The following is a 16,469-nucleotide window of genomic DNA, read 5'->3' as shown; positions in this document are numbered from 1 at the left end:
TAAACCACCCACAGGTGTGCAAAAGCACGGGCAATGGTTTGGGTGATTGTTTAGACATCTGTAGGAATTTGAGTTATGACTAATGGACGTTTGCATTAATATGGAACACTTAGTGTCAGTGTGTAGGAAAGGGAATTTGGTTTCTCTTTTGTTATCACTTATTGACGTTGGAGGTGGGGGTTTAATAAGCTGCTATTAGCTCATTTTGATCTAACCAGTCTCATGTTGGGCTTGCGAAATAAAGTCTATTTTTGTGTCTCAGGTTTAATTTTAAACATACCCGTTTAGATGTATTATTGTATTAGAGCCCATGAGAGAGAGGGAGAATTCCAGAGAGAGAGAGAAAAAGCTGATCTTCGGTCAAGACTGCCAACTTCTACAGGTAGGTGAAATAACTGAAACCTTTGGGGCATAATATATGTTCAGAATTGGAGCAGGAAAAGTGCCCTTTTTTATTGCAGTGTTTAAACCTTTAGAGAGCACGGCTTAGATTTTATATTCTTTCATTGCAAGAAATTCACGATTCTCAAAATGGGGTGAGGGAGACAGAGATTAACTTCACAGGAGTTTGATTAATATTAATATTACAAATTTTTAATCGTTGAATATGTTTAATATACCCAAATGGCTTTACGGTCCATCGTTCGCATGAAGATTTGATCAAAACTGCTTGGGTAACATATTAACCCTTATGCATCCGTTTATGGGCTCTAATTTTATCTGGGAGTGAACTGCTTGCAAAGACAACCTGGTTAAAGTTCAGAAGCATTATATGACGTTATTCTGATTGAAGAGGTTTTGGAGTATTACTGTTTTATTAAAATGAATGAAGTTTAGCTCTTATTTAATTAAGTAGATTCCATTACTAAATAATGTAGACTTACCTTATTTGAGTTTTCCTTAATAATATGGACATACCTTTAATGTATTATGTTCATCATCAGGCGAGTTAAAGAGTTCGGAAAACTTCCAGAATTATTATAATAATCATTGTCGCTAACGATATGTTATTTGCAAAGATATTGGTAGTCATAATTTCCCCCGCCTCTCTTTCTCTCTTTCTCTCATTCTTACACACGTACACAATGCTAAACAGTTCTTTCTCGATTGTAGGCCAGAGTAATAAGATAAAGGTAGAAGTTGTTCTAAGAAAGGCAGATAAGTACTCTTTCTATTAACTATTTCCTACAATAAGTTTAGCAAGATTAGGAGCTTGTAACATATGACATGAAGTCAGGAATAACTTTAGTGGATAAGGATTCTTGACTGTTAAAGAATTATCCTTTCTATAGTCTCTATACATACGACAGGAAGTGTTAGGCTTTTTGGCTAAAATACAGGGCGATGCCCAAGGAGACTTACTTGGTGCTGCCAAATTTAGTTTTAATAAATAATCAGCCTCAGCCTTTAAGGTTGTTAATAAGAGATGGGACACCAGATAAAAAGGTTGACGAACTTCTAGCACAACATCGTGTTTCACCAAGGTACAGCAACCAGGATTGTCTGAGCATGGACCAGGATAAGTCTTTAGAATAGCCTCTAGTTCTTCTCTTTCTACCTTAGGGAGATGACAAAAATACTGTGGGAGAGAAAGAATCTGAGAATTACTAGCATCTTTCCACAGCAAAATATGATTATGAGCCATAGCTTCTTCTTCATGTGGTTTGAGAGGAGTGAGATGTTTCATAATCAACTGCCTCCAATGCTGGGGTTTCCTGTATAGGAGAAGTCTCCTGAATTGGAGTAGCTGTCGCCCTTGAATTTTGAGTGGAGTGATCAGGATCTTATCAGATGAACTAGCCGTGGAGAAATTGTTGCAGATTGGTATGGCTTTATAAGATTAATGTGCATTAACTCCCTAAGTTTCCTTTTATCTAGAGCTTCAATTGCATAAATTGTTTAAAAGGCCCTTGTGGTGATCTTAGAAGGACCCATAAATTTTTCTCTTAATGGAGTCTCAGGAATTGGTCGATACACAAGTACCTCATCTACTTAAAAAGCTGACTTTGGCCTTTTTATTGCAGTGTTTTTTCATATGAATCTGACTGTGTTAAATTCAGATGGGTAAATTCATAAATATGGTCAAATTTAACCTTGAAACTTTGAAGGTAATGATCTTTATAAGTACCTCTTAAGATCTTTTTTTTACCATTCTAGGGTATGTCCTAGGTCTTAGGCCGAACATCATCTCGAAGGACATTCCCGTTGACGCATTAGGTGTATTCCTAATACACGAGGATCTCTAGGTCTTCATCCAAACCTCGTTGAGTTTCACAGATGTACTTGTGTCTGAGACTTTTGATAGTCTGGTGTACCCATTCGAGGGCTTCATTAGTTTGTGGGTGATATGCTGAAGCAAAAATATGGTAGATGTTGAACTGCTTTTAAGTTTAACTAAACAAATCACTAGTAAAACTGCTCCCCTGGTCACACTGCGGCTCTTTAGGGAAAGCAAAGATGGTGGATATTTTAAGGAGATTAACAATAATGGTTTTGGCAGATAATGGTTTTGGCATGCCTAAAGGAAATCTATTAGTTAGACACACGACATATAAGATGCACATGTTTTGCTTTTTATTTTTGGGAAGAGGACCAGCACAATTTACGATTACCTTTTCAAAACGAGAATTAGGTACCATGATAGGAACTAATGGCACTGGTGGTATTTTCTGATTAGGTTTACCTGTTACCTGACATGGATAGCAATCTTCTATGCAGTGATTTACATCAGGTTTCTTACCAGGCCAATAGTAATCTACAAACATACAAACATTCACTATATATAAGATTTCAAGTCATAAATATGCACGTGATTAGATAATCCGCTGTAGCTACAGGCATTTATCAGAGAAAGTGCTTATACAGTATATGTCTTGCCCTTGGCCCTTACCTAGAAACGTTTACCTGTGGTACATTCAGTAAATGACATTGAAAATGCAGGTTCTTGCTTGCCCCATTATTCAATGGCGGTAAAAGCGATTGACCACTTGGCTACGAAGCTGAGGATGGGTCTGTTCGAACTCTTTTAAATATGGCTGAATTCGACAGTTATACGTATGTATGTGTGGCAATATACCTTTGTCCTCCTCATGGTCAGGTCGGTAAAATGACTACGTGCTGATACTCGGGATGTGGGTTCTAATCCTGCTACTTACATAGTTTACATGCATCTAAGACTTGTAGTGAAAAGCATATTCATAAAGTGTATAGAAGTCGAGAATATATATATATATATATATATATATATATATATATATATATATATATATATATATATATATATATATATATATATATATATATATATATATATATATATATATATATATATATATATATATATATATATATATATATATATATATATATATATATATATATATATATATATATATATATATATATATATATATATATATATATATATATATATATATATATATATATATATATATATATATATATATATATATATATATATAATTTCTACATTCTTTTGAAGGGATATATACGTATACATATATGTTTGTGCGTGTATGTGTGTGTATAATTATATAACTGCTACATTCTTCGGAAATGCTGGCCTAATTGTTATAAAGTGTTGGGCAATAGGGCAGCATGGAAGACATGAAGAGATCATCATAGGAGTTGAAAACGGAGTTTTGTAACCAACCTCTGAAATGCCCAGAAGATGATCCCTTCACTAAGTAAGAACCACATCTCTCAAAAGAACTGAAGTTCCAAATAATCTGGGGATAATGATAATCCAACGTCTGACGTTCGGCCCAGCATATCTTTTAAAAATATAATGGAAGATATTTGGACTAATTCAGTAGATATCGTGTCAAATATAAGTATTTATTCAAAAGGATATAGACGTAAAACGAAAACAGATGATGAAAGCATAAATGCAAGCTACACTTGTATCAGTCTCTGAACCTATGAAAAGTCATATAATTAATTAGATAAATTGAAAGAAAATAACCAAAACAATCTACGCTGTGTCAGACCCTTGATGAGGCGCAGGAATTCAATGAATTAGTCTACGTTTAAGATGCAATACCAAACTTTAAAGAAGGAGCAGAATTCGTCTGACTACTTACTACACATTCAGTGGTATGTAACTGGACTCAAGATTCCTTCTAGTGCCAGTGTTTATCAGATGCTTCAACAAATATGAAGAGAGCAACTAAAGGACTGTAATTTAGGTGAAAAAATCATAACGAGTAAATTCATGCCAAGGTTAAAATGTTATTTATGCTGTAAATGAGTAAATAACTTAATGGATTTCCGTTTAAATCACAGAGATTTAATTCCAAATAATTTTGAAAAGCCTAACTGACAGTATAAAATTTTAATGTCTATTAGGCGATTTGAAACTGCGTTTTAGAGTGAAAATTAACTTAGAATCCTTTCGGTATATAAAGACCTTTAGATTCTGCCTATCTTATTGACTAGAATACGAACACGCAATTTACAATGAAAAATGGTATTTTGGAAAAATATAAAATCAATAAGAACATCGTCTCATTAAATACTGGAACAGCACCGAATACAAATTTCGGAGCATCGAAATGTAAGTGTTCCTTATTTCATTCATTTCATTTCTAAAGCCTAACTTCAGACCTATCCTTTCCTTTCCTTCCTTCTCCCCTTTGCGGAGATACGGGTCCAGTTAGTTCAAATTCCTACGCCCCAAGTTTCACTGGATAACCAAAACCTGAATACGGTATTTAGGAACTGCAGTGAACCTATGAAAATCGAGGCTGTGTTTGGGTTTAGACGTAAAGATTAGGTTCATTTGTAGAATCGTCAGAGTGAAAAATAAAATGAATGAGATAAACAATAGGTCAGGACGTTACAGTCAAGGATTAAATTCTCTCTCTCTCTCTCTCTCTCTCTCTCTCTCTCTCTCTCTCTCTCTCTCTCTCTCTCTCTCTCTCTCATTCCAGTTGCCCTAATCTCGTTTGAGATATATAACTTGGCTTTTTTTAATCTTCTGTTTTGCACTTACGGGAAAACTTCGCAATATTTCCAAGCTACTAGACATTAAACATTAAACTTTTCTTTGGATAAAGAAAGAAGAACCAAAATATCAGAAATATTAAAGCAAGAGGAATTAGATTTTCCTCACATAAAACGAGAAATGAAATACTTCATAAAGTTTATCAGATATTCATGAAGTAAAATCATAGTGTTACTATATTATCGCAAAAGGGATAAATTATGAAATGCATAAAAAATTAATGCATGAAAACCCGGCCTTGCATTGCTAGCTGTACTGGTGACATTCGAAGTAATCTGTGTACGTAAAAAAAAAATATGTAGTTCGTCTAACGTAAAATGGAGTTATGAAAGATTAATCACAACAGTTTATACGAAAGGATCGAGATAAAAACTATTTGGATTTTTCATGTACAGCCAAGTCAAAAGTGATACTACATAACTGCATAGAATTTCGTTCAAAATTTACGAACTGGTAACTAACATGCTACATATTTTTCTTTTATTTGACTCCAAAGCACATTTATTTTGTAAAATTAGGCCAAAGCGTGTTTCAAAGAGTAAAATCTATCCTTTTTCAAAACTCTAGGAAAATATTACGCGTAGCCAAAAAAAAAAAAAAAAAAACTAAAGAAACATTTCCAAAACTTTCGTTCATCAGCACCAATGCATTCGACAAAAAAAAAAAAAAATCTTCATCAAACTTAGGTTCACATGTTAAAATAATAATAAAAAAATAAAGTTTTTCATAACATTAATATTGCTTGCATTACAAACATAGCATTTGAAATAGTCCTATTTGGTTACTTTTATGCCTCATCGCTGAAAAAAAAAAAAATATAAAGGTATTACTGAGCTAAAATGCATCCAGTGATATCAGCGAGTGGGTGGGGTGGGTGTGACTCAACCATTCGAGTGGCGGAATCATGAAGCACCTGGAACCTAGGACTACAATGAATAGAGACAATTAAATCATCTTAAAAATATTTGCTTTATATTTTTTACAGGAATATTTGGATTTTCATAAAAAAAAACAATAATTTATGTTCTATTTCTTAACCACTTCAAAATTTATGGTTTACTGGCAAATATTCGCCTATGGAGTTATACTTTTGTTAAAAAAGGCCTAAGTGTGTTAGTTTTTGTTACTTGCAAATAGGGGAACGCACATTTTTATATCAACAACTTCTGGCTGGAAAGCATATTGAGTTATCTGCAGATTCTTACACTTCAAGTTAACTTATGATTGAGTCAAATATACAATAAAAGCAGGTACAATTTTCAAGAAAATAACATTCTTAGTTAAAAACAAGTGTTGCGTAGGGCTTGGCGTCAATGTTAATAGATATTTAGATAAGTAGTTATCGTCTCGATATAATTTAAATCATCTTTTATTTTTCAAAGAACGGTAATTTCTTAAAATAAGTCCTTTAGTAAAACGAGATTACATCAGATCTCAGAAGCCTTACATTATTTTTGTTAGACCTATAAATCATTTTGCAACATACAGGCACTTTGAGCGTAGCCTAAAACCTCAATATTCAAAGAAAACTTTTATGTAATTCATATTCCTATTTTGAACATTTTGTTGTTACTGTTGAGCTTATTAGGGTCACTGCTATACGTTGTAGAGGTAATTATGAAGTCCATTTTGAGTAGCAAGTTAATCGAGCTGGCACTGATGAGACTGCTAACCTTGTCACACCCTGCTTTTAGCTAAGCAATGAAAAGAAAAATGCTCATGTTAAAAAGATTACAAATTATACCAATACATAAGAGATAACGTATTCTTATACTCATAAGGAAAGTAGTGTTAGCCGTGAATTCGCAAACTTATCCACATGTATGACATTGAAAATAAAAATAAAAGAAGTTTAACACTACATTGCAATCTGAGATTTTGGGCGACACAAAAAGAATCATGTTGCATCACTAATGACAATGTCTGTACTACGGTCCATTGTAATCTCCACCATTTAAGAATCAGTTATATAATCTTTGTAATTGATCCGAATAACTTCTAAAGCAAAGTGAATGGATAAAGATATTTTACACACTAACATAGGGAAACGTTCTTACAAAACCAAATTCGGGATCCGAGTTTTACTCTGCGCCATATCTCTAATTTCGATGTCGGGTGTTTTATAAAGACAATATAGAAATTTGTATTGTGATATTTTGAAAAAGAATTTATAAGCCGTAAAAGCAGTGACAAGGGCAATTTGCCAAGAACGAAGGTATAGCATTTAGGGAGCTTTGAATCTTTAATTCCTTAAATGCTGTTCCATTTTGCTCCCAGTTTCTGGCACTGTTCATTTCCTAATATTGTCTTTACTTCATGGATAATAATTGCTAATAGTTTTTCTAATGCGCATTTATATGGTGCTCTTAATGAAATTAGACAAAAGACAGTAAATTTATTGACAGAACTTGCTCGCTCATTAATGAGTTTATTATCTACAGCTGCGCAGCATAAACATTCTACCTCTTTCCACAGGTAATCAGAAGTTGCTTTCAATCACAAAGCAAAGCAAAGGACTAAGTTTTCCTCCTTCGTCGTCAGTGAAACGTGAGCGATAAGAGGAACTGAAAGGGACCACTTTGAAATTCCTGAGGTTGTGGCAGAGCCCAGTCGTAATTGCGATATGTTATCAGGTTATTTCTGGCCAAAGCTTTCCATGCAACCAGATATCAAATCAGTCCCCTTCTCTGTGAGACTTAAATGTCCCTTACACCTGCTGCTGCTGATAAGTAACGTGTCAAGGTGATCAGGACGATCAAAGGACTTTCGACTTCATACTCTTGAGGAAGAAGTTTCATATTTAGGTGTCAGAACCGGCATTGCCAGGAGTCTATGTCAAGAATACAAGAGAATACAGCCTGCATGACCTAATGAGACTCCTTTTCTTGTTTTCTTTGAGTTGGGCTAATAAAAGGGCTTTGAGCCGGCTGTCATGATGGTCTGATCTCATAAGGAATATCGCCTATTTGGGAAGTTTTCTTTAATGTGGCTACTTTTTTTCTCTGTCGTTCACAAGTAGAAAGTTGATCTATGTATTGAGAGGGAGCTCTTAATTTATTTTATTAGTCGGAAGATTTTTAACACTAGAAAAACAACAAATAAGTCATATTGCTATTAAAAACACTTGCCATGTTTCTATGTGGGATATCAAATTAACTTTTGCATTATATTTTTGACATTTCTTTTTGAAAACCTTGAAGAATAAACATATAGATCTTCTGACATTAAGTATAGATTACTGGAAGAGAAGAGCTGAAATAAAGTTCCTTTACAGAATGGCATTTTCTGAGAACACAAAGAGATAAAGAGATCCCTGATTTAGAACTAAATTCTCTGAGGGAGAGAAGCAGAAAATATTGTAGAAATGACTAACCAATTTCAGAGTGCCACATTTACACTGCAGCATCGTAGACTTTGTGCAAAGCGATGCGCTGACTTAATTTTAAGGATGCCTGCAGTGATACCTTGCTGTGCGCATTGCAGGCGGCCCTGGGCTTTTGTTTGTTCTTGGTACAATTCCTTCTTCGTTTTCCTTTCATTCGTCCCCCTGGTCTCTTTCCTCGTAGTTTTCTAAGTTCATCAATTTTGCCCTCTTCTATTTCATCTTTTAATAAAGAAATTAACCAAAAAATAATCTTGACAGCCAACCATATCAGTCTACAGCGTAATAATAATAATAATAATAATAATAATAATAATAATAAATAAACGTGTTGTTCAATTATTATAATAATGGAATTGGTAATGTATAATAATAATAATAATAATAATAATAATAATAATAATAATAATAATAATAATAATAATAATAATAATAATAATAATAATAACAAATACTTTATCATAATCACTGAACGCCACGTTTACTTAAGTAGGGATAAACAGAACGTTCCAGGATATGCGGAAACTAGCGAAATATTTGTTTTCTTTTTCTTTTAGAAACCTCAAGGAGTTTCTATTGAAAATAGTGATTCTGTGTTGTTTATCAGAACTTTTTATTTAGTGTTCTTATACATTTCATGATTTAAACTTACAGTTGCTATGTGTTATGTTTACTTGGAAAACTTTCATAAATGACAATTTTTTTATTCAGTTAAAATATCAATATGTGTTGGATGTGACATTTGAAAGTTTTGATGTATAGCAACCAGTTTAATCCGAACATTCAGTAACATATCTTACATTTAAAATCTAATGAATATTAACTTACTATTAAATAAAACTAGGTAAAGCGATCCGTCCGTGAAAACATTAATTGTAGTTTATCTTTTTTTCTAGTTGCTTTTCGTTTCAAGGAAATGGTTTGTCATCTGTTCACAGAGAAACCCAATAGTTAAAGAAAAAAGGATCATTCTGAAAACAACATTGCCTCTTGCATGAGATGCGCGTCAAGATGACGATTCCTCTTGTCCTGAGACAGGTTTGAATAACAGACCAAAGAGCACTATGACACTTGACACTGAAGTCGAAATTTCTTTGCCATTAAGTCAGTAGGTTGCTCCTACGTTGGAAATGGAAGGTGCTGGGGATAATTATTACTGTCCCACAGGCACTAGACGAATGATCGAGACGTGACCTGGAGAAGAAGAATGACGTTAATCTTTCCATGAGAAGTCCTCTTCCTTCAAACTCTGTAGACAAAGTTGACTTTTATTTTATGAGAATTAGAGGAAGATTTTCAATTAAAAAATAAGGATGTTTCCTTTTACATTAGATTAGGAGGCAGCAAGTCCACTGCGGTAACTCAAGGAGAATTTCGAAATGGGTTATTTTTTTAAATTCAAATAAACTGTAAACAGATCACGATAGAAAGGGAAAAGACTGTGGGTTTAAAATTGCCTTTAAAGCAGATAAACATTACCCGAAATCACTAATTATTGAAAAAGAGTGCCCCTTTATTTAAAAAATTCAGTTTGGCTTTGCATAATAAACAGTAATGTGTTTTATTTAATTTTTACTCTTTGTTCACTCATGGGTAACGCTAACATTCCCTGGTGAAAGTAAGTGATATGTGCCTAAAATTTAACTTTTAGCTTTGAAAAGAACAGTTTTCCTTGTAAGACTGCAAAAAGGTTGCGTTCCCCTATGCCACTTATATTAGATGTAACATCTAACAATACAAAATATCCGCAGGCAGAGCGCTTCACACACCACAGTCCGTTTACAGTCCAACGTTCCCATTTTGGGAACATGACTTTCCTTTACAATCATAGCTTTACATATTCAAATATAATGGTTTTATCATGTTATGTATATTTTTATATATATAATTAATCGTTATAAGTGATGAAACAAAAAAATTTTTGAAATTTTTCCTTCATTTTTTGACTTACTTTTCTAAGATTTTTTTGAAAATTAGTGATCCGAAATAAACATTTTATTTCAATGAGAATAAAATCATATTTTATGATTCTATTTATTTCATATATGCCCTGAATACTTTTTTGATAATATATTGTATCTATTATGATTTTTACTATAATAATATCACTGTTAATATTTTTGTAACATGTTCCCAAAATGGGAACGTTGGACACTTAGGTATGCTGGATACCCTGATTTACTCAATATCCTGAATGAACGTGTTTTGCTGCTCTCTGCTGAGATTGACACAACAAGTTTAGTTCTGTAGACTAAACATCAGAAGTGCTGGGTGCTTAGCAGACAGTTTAGGCCCAGTATCTGTTGAGACAGCACCAGGACAAGTGAAATTTCATCGCAGGTCTTCTGTCCATGGCTAGTAAAAGCTTTTATGGGTGAGTTTTTGGCAATTGAGATTTTATTTTTTATTCATATTATCGTTATCAAAATCATCATTAACATTATCATTATTATTGTTGTCGCAGTCGTCGTCGTCATCATCATCATCATCATCATTTATCGTTATGTGGGTGTTACATCATCATCACAATTTTCTATAAGAATGAATCTGCACTTCATATGCATTTCTGTTATATGATACAAGATATATCTTACTGGAAAAACATAAGGCTCATAAATTATTCCTAAGCTGTTTTGATGCAATAATCTGAATGTTTTCTGACATATTTACTCTTATTTTTTTCAGGGCAAATACCCCTCGAATGCACTATCGATTCCTACGTGATGCTGCTGAAGCAGTTACTCAATCAAATTCTGAAGACATTGATATCGTCATTCTACCTCCTCCTACTGGCGATCAGCCTGCTGATAGTGATGAAGAAAATGAAGATGATGCTCTGGATAGAGAAGGTATGCCTGAAAAGATTAGTGGAGAGCTGGAAGTTCATGGAAACGAAGAGGAGGAGGTCGAAAACTTCAGAGAAAAAGGAAGATGGCGTAAAAGGGAAAATCTGTCATTTGATCTACACTCAGTTCCTGCAGGTGATGGTGAAGCTCATTTAGGAAAAGGCGTGTTTGAGATATATAAGCTGCTCTTCCCGGATGAGATCATTAATCATATGACCGCACAAACGAATTTGCATGCTCAGCGAGATAAAAACGACAAGGATTTCTGTATTGATGAGGAAGATATGACAAAGTTTTTGGGATTAGTTCTGATAAGTGGATATCATAGTGTACCCTCTGAGAATGACTATTGGTCGACAAGTGATGATTTAGCTATACCAATATTTCCTAACACTATGAGTAGGGAAAAGTTCAAATCCATCAAGAAATATTTTTATGTTGCAGATGACAATAATCTGGCAAAATAAAAAATGGCAAAGATTTTACCCCTGCATGATATCCTAAGGGATAATTGCCAAAAACATGGTATTTTTCATGAATTTCTGAGCATAGATGAATCAATGATCCCTTATCATGGCCATCATAGTGCTAAGCACTTCATACGAAATAAACCTGACAGATTTGGTTATAAGATGTGGATGATGTGCAGTGCTGATGGCTATCCATGTAACTTTTCAAATTACGGTGGTAAGGATGAAAACAGGAAGCTGCCACTTGGACCCCAAGTCGTTATGGACATGTGGCAGCCAGTAGTGAATAAGTATTCACGTCATATTTTTGACAACTTTTTCACCAGTTATGCATTGATGGTTGATCTTACAAAACAAGGCTTTCGTGCTTGTGGAACAATCAGAGAAAACCGTACAGGAAAATGTCCTCTTTTGCCAAAGAAGGAAATTGAGAAAAAAGAGAGAGGTTCTTACGACTACAGATCAGATAATATGGTCTTATGTGCAAGATGGAATGATAACAGTATTGTTACAGATGCCAGTAACTACTATGGAGTCAGTCCCATTCAGAAAGTTAATAGATGGGTGAAGAATGAAGGAAAAAGGAGAGTGGAACAGCCATATCTAATAAGTATGTATAATAAAGGAATGGGTGGGGTAGATGTATGCGACAAAATGTTGTCAACCTACAGGCCAAGGATGCGATCAAAGAAATGGTGGTGGAATATATTCTCACAATTACTGAATCTCTCCATTGTAGCTAGCTACAGATTCTACCAGCATGTGAATCCTGACTCTCGCGTAACCCATTAGGGTTTCAGACGTGAAATAGCTCGTACGCTGGTAAAAATCCAAACATCCAGAAACAGACAAGGAGGGCCAACATCATCTGTACCGAGGGCAGTACGATATGATAAGATAAATCACTTTCCTGAGCAATGCTTTCAAGGTAGGTGCTATGTCTGTAAGAAAAAAACACGCCTGAATTGCAAAAAGTGTGTAAAAAGGCTCCACAAGAAGTGTAGCATCACATTCTACAAGAAGTAAGTTCAATTGTTTCTCAAAGAATCAAATACACAGCAAAATAATTAATATTAATGGACCCTTGTCATTGCAATAATGTGATATTGTAAGATTTACACTAAATAAACAGACAATTTTTGTTATTTTTGTAAAAAAGAACGATTTATATTTTTTATACGAAAATTGTACCCTCTAAGTGTCCAACGTTCCCATTTTGGGAACACATTAAAAAAACAATAAAGGAAATAATAAACTGAAGATTTTTGGTTTTATTATCATAAAGTGCACCTAAACGAATAATTTCTGATATATTCATGCCTCTAATTAAAATCCTTCAATATGCAGACATTAAAGGGATATGATCATTTCGATATTTATTAGATGACGAAAAACTAGAACACTTGCAATGTAGCGCAGCCACGAAATAGCTAAATTCGTATAAGTTCATGAAAAAAATTAGAATATTTGCAAAAAGGTTTTACATAGGCAAATAAAAAGCCTCTTGTCACTGTTTTGCTAGAAAGAGATATTGCCGCAGTTATTTTCATAATTTACTCTGTACTATTTGGTCACAGGCTACTGTGCGAATTTATATGGCTGTGGTTGTTAGAGTTTCAGATAATTTCATTAGTCTACCTATATTTTAACTTGGTACAGGAGAGGAAAAAACTCTGTCCTTTGCACCCACAGACATACATACACACATGAAAAAGTAGGCTAGGAATTACTCGCGGAATGGTAGGCAAAAACTGACATTGGAGGTCAGTGCTAAAAAAGATAAGGAAAAATTTTGCGCTGTGCAGAGGAGGAACTCAGAGTAGACGACGTTTGTAACAATGTTTCAGACTAAGTCCAGTATCAAGTGTTGTGTTGTAGACCCCGGGGGACGCCTGCCAAGGAAAAGCACAACGCGGTGAATGATGATAAAAGAAAATCCTCCGCACAAAATTCAGAAGAGACGACAGCTCGGACAAAATTACGGTGCTGATCTGCATATGATGTTGAAAGATATTGATGAGTTAACGAAGAGTAACACCAAAAAAAGTCAAATACTATATTAAAACCACGGGACGAAATTTAATGTGTCGTTTGAGAGAAAGATGTAGTTCATAATTAGGAAGATAAAGAAAATACGAACAACGTAAGGAATGACAAGCTCATGAAAGGTCTGCTAGTTTTTACCAACCTTCGCTAACAAAATATGCATAAGCTCTGAAACCATAAGGATCACCGTAAGTAAAAGGTGTTTCTTCAGACATGGATGCATCGCAAAACAATTCCTAGCGTGGCACGTTTACTAAGGCATTTTTATGCTGATGCTTTTCTAAAACAGTCTCCTGCGATCAGGAGAAGCTGTAGCCATCATTGGTTCATCTTGTATCACTAAGGTTAAAAAGAAAAAAAAAAAACACGTACCTAAGTCTGAAACCCTGGGATGCTGTCAGTGACTATAATATAGGTGTGACGTTAAAAGCAGGTCAACACCACTGGCAATGGGGTTAAGCGATATGGTCACCTCGAAACTGATAATTGTTCATTATGGACAAGCTCTAGAGAGAAAAATAAGAATAAGAATTACAACTTTATTTGCAAGAGCACGCATAATAATAATAATAATAATAATAATAATAATAATAATAATAATAATAATAATAATAATGTGGAACATTTACGACAAAACAGAATACGAAAAATATGACATTCAATGTTTTAATAATGACATTGAGAAGCTTACCGTATAAGTGAAGTTATGTTTACGTTGACATCTTATAGATCTTTGCATTATTTTGTCGATACTTTACCTTTGTCACAGTTGAGGTTCGTGTCATTTTTTTGTTTCTCGCCAGTTATCTTTATCTTCCATTGTCCGCACTTTCCTTTTGAAGTTCATCCATACTAAGCTTTGCCTTTCGTTGTAACGTTTACAAATATCATTTAAACAAGCACTCTCTACCCTTATAACCCAAGTGGCAACTGACATTTTTTAAATGCAGATCTCTCTCTCTCTCTCTCTCTCTCTCTCTCTCTCTCTCTCTCTCTCTCTCTCTCCACGTCTATACCTCTTTCTGCTTAGTTCAACGCATAATTTCCTCTTTCACATAATTTCTTACTATCCCCTGCATAAAAGCATTTTAAATTAAGTTTAATTAGATTGCGTCAACAAACTCTTAATTAAGAGATGGGGAGATGTAACTCACTGTAGGTACAGTTGGATTAAATTCACGCAGTGTTGATCTTGCTACTCGCGTCGATGATTATTAAATTCTGATCGTATGATCTAATTCTTTGTCTTTAGGAAGGGTCCGAATAGATTAATGATCATCTAAATCCAGCGAGGGAGAAGAAGCGTACGAATATGCCGCAAGAACTGACACCAGTGACCGACTTTTGGATTTGGAGTCATTGGGAAGGAAGGTGAAGATCTCCACGTCGCGTTCCCTTTCCATAATGATTAACTGGACGGCAACCAAGTAAATGGCAAGATGAAAGTTGGTGCAATTACCATAGTTTTTTTTTTTTTTTTTTTTTTTTTTTTTTTTTTTTTAGAGCCTTGAAATGGTCTCTTGGAAAACAGTATATAAGGTATTTAGCAAACGTTTGTTTGTGCGGAAGCAACATCCAAACCACAGCGGCACCACAGTACAAAAAGTATTTCCTGGACAATTAAGAAGTTCTACTCTAAGTTTGTAGCGGTATCATTGGTGGAGTTTATTCTTACGTTTAATATGATGAACTGTTATACACGCAAAGTGTGTTACATGCCATTTTGATAAAAAAAAATGGCAGTTTGCATTTAATATAAAGAAATTCCGTAAAATAACAACCGATTCAAGAAACTGGTTTTCCGTCTATTTTAGTTATATTTTTTTTTTAAAGAAAACTATTGTGACGGCTTTGTCTGTCCGTCAGCACTTTTTCTGTCCGCCCTCAGATCTTAAAAACTTCTGAGGCTAGAGGGCTGCAAATTTGTATGTTGATCATCCACCCTCCAATCATCAAACATACCAAATTGCAACCTTCTAGTCTCAGTTTTTTTTTTTTTTATTTCAGGCCACCACCGAACCGTCGCTGAGTTTCATGGACCGCAACTGTACAGTAAACTCGATTGCACTGAAGAAAGTTGGGCGCATTTTTTTTACAGTATATTTAATATGATGTTCCATAAAAACCTAAACCCTTAACTTAGCAATTACATACGTATAAACGTAAGTATTTGATATTAGTTGTTTTTCGTGTTTTTTTGTGAAAGAAAAATAAGAAAAATGTAATTCTGGAAAATAAAATCTACTATTTAGATTGGTACCGGAAGGCGAAAAACATTTGCTGCCAGGTGAAAGTTGTTGACTAGCAATTTATGCCTTCTTATCAGTTTTTGACTTTCCACGACCTTTTCATACATGTCAAATTGCCTCGAGTCTCGTGTTTTGTTAATTTACTTTCCACTGAATTTTCCTGGACTTATTCATTTAATGTAAACGTTGCAAAGATGAAGAACTGAATTTTTTATAGAAAGTTAATATGAAACCTAATTTGCGTTTTTAAGATTGACTTATAATTTTCTTTACTAATTCATGACAGAAGATTATTGAGAGAGATAGATATATGTGGAATGGTTGTTGGAAGGTAGCGTTTAACTGCAACTGGACGTGTTCAGGATAAAGCCACATCGCCCAATGAAAAGGAATTGGTAGCGACCTCCAATAACGCTAAATGGTCGGAAGAGGTCGGGATATTGTGCTGAG

General features: G+C 34.3%; 2 protein-coding genes across 2 annotated transcripts; both read left to right on the top strand.

The window, feature by feature from the left end:
* Window positions 1–1,344: 1,344 nt before the first annotated feature.
* LOC136830445 (piggyBac transposable element-derived protein 2-like) lies at window positions 1,345–11,721 on the top strand. The gene is made up of 2 exons (XM_067089980.1): window positions 1,345–1,484; window positions 11,094–11,721. The coding sequence occupies exons 1-2, from the start codon at window positions 1,345–1,347 to the stop codon at window positions 11,719–11,721; spliced, it is 768 nt and encodes a 255-aa protein (XP_066946081.1).
* A 93-nt stretch (window positions 11,722–11,814) lies between these two features.
* LOC136830444 (piggyBac transposable element-derived protein 3-like) lies at window positions 11,815–12,516 on the top strand. Its single transcript, XM_067089979.1, has one exon. It carries the CDS (start codon window positions 11,815–11,817, stop codon window positions 12,514–12,516), a length of 702 nt encoding a protein of 233 aa, XP_066946080.1.
* The last annotated feature ends 3,953 nt before the right edge of the window (window positions 12,517–16,469 follow it).

The sequence above is a fragment of the Macrobrachium rosenbergii genome, chromosome 46, assembly GCF_040412425.1.
Source record: "Macrobrachium rosenbergii isolate ZJJX-2024 chromosome 46, ASM4041242v1, whole genome shotgun sequence".
In the NCBI taxonomy this organism is placed as follows: Eukaryota; Metazoa; Arthropoda; class Malacostraca; order Decapoda; family Palaemonidae; genus Macrobrachium; species Macrobrachium rosenbergii.
Note: the sequence above shows the minus strand (reverse complement) of the source record. Positions and strands in the feature narration are given on the sequence as shown.

Bases quoted from the DNA above. Each gene is read 5' to 3' on its own strand.
- LOC136830444 (XM_067089979.1), top strand. From the start codon at position 11,815: ATGATCCCTTATCATGGCCATCATAGTGCTAAGCACTTCATACGAAAT.
- LOC136830445 (XM_067089980.1), top strand. From the start codon at position 1,345: ATGCCCAAGGAGACTTACTTGGTGCTGCCAAATTTAGTTTTAATAAAT. The intron at 1,485-11,093 runs GTACAGCAACCA...TATTTTTTTCAG, and splicing joins CAACATCGTGTTTCACCAAG to GGCAAATACCCCTCGAATGC.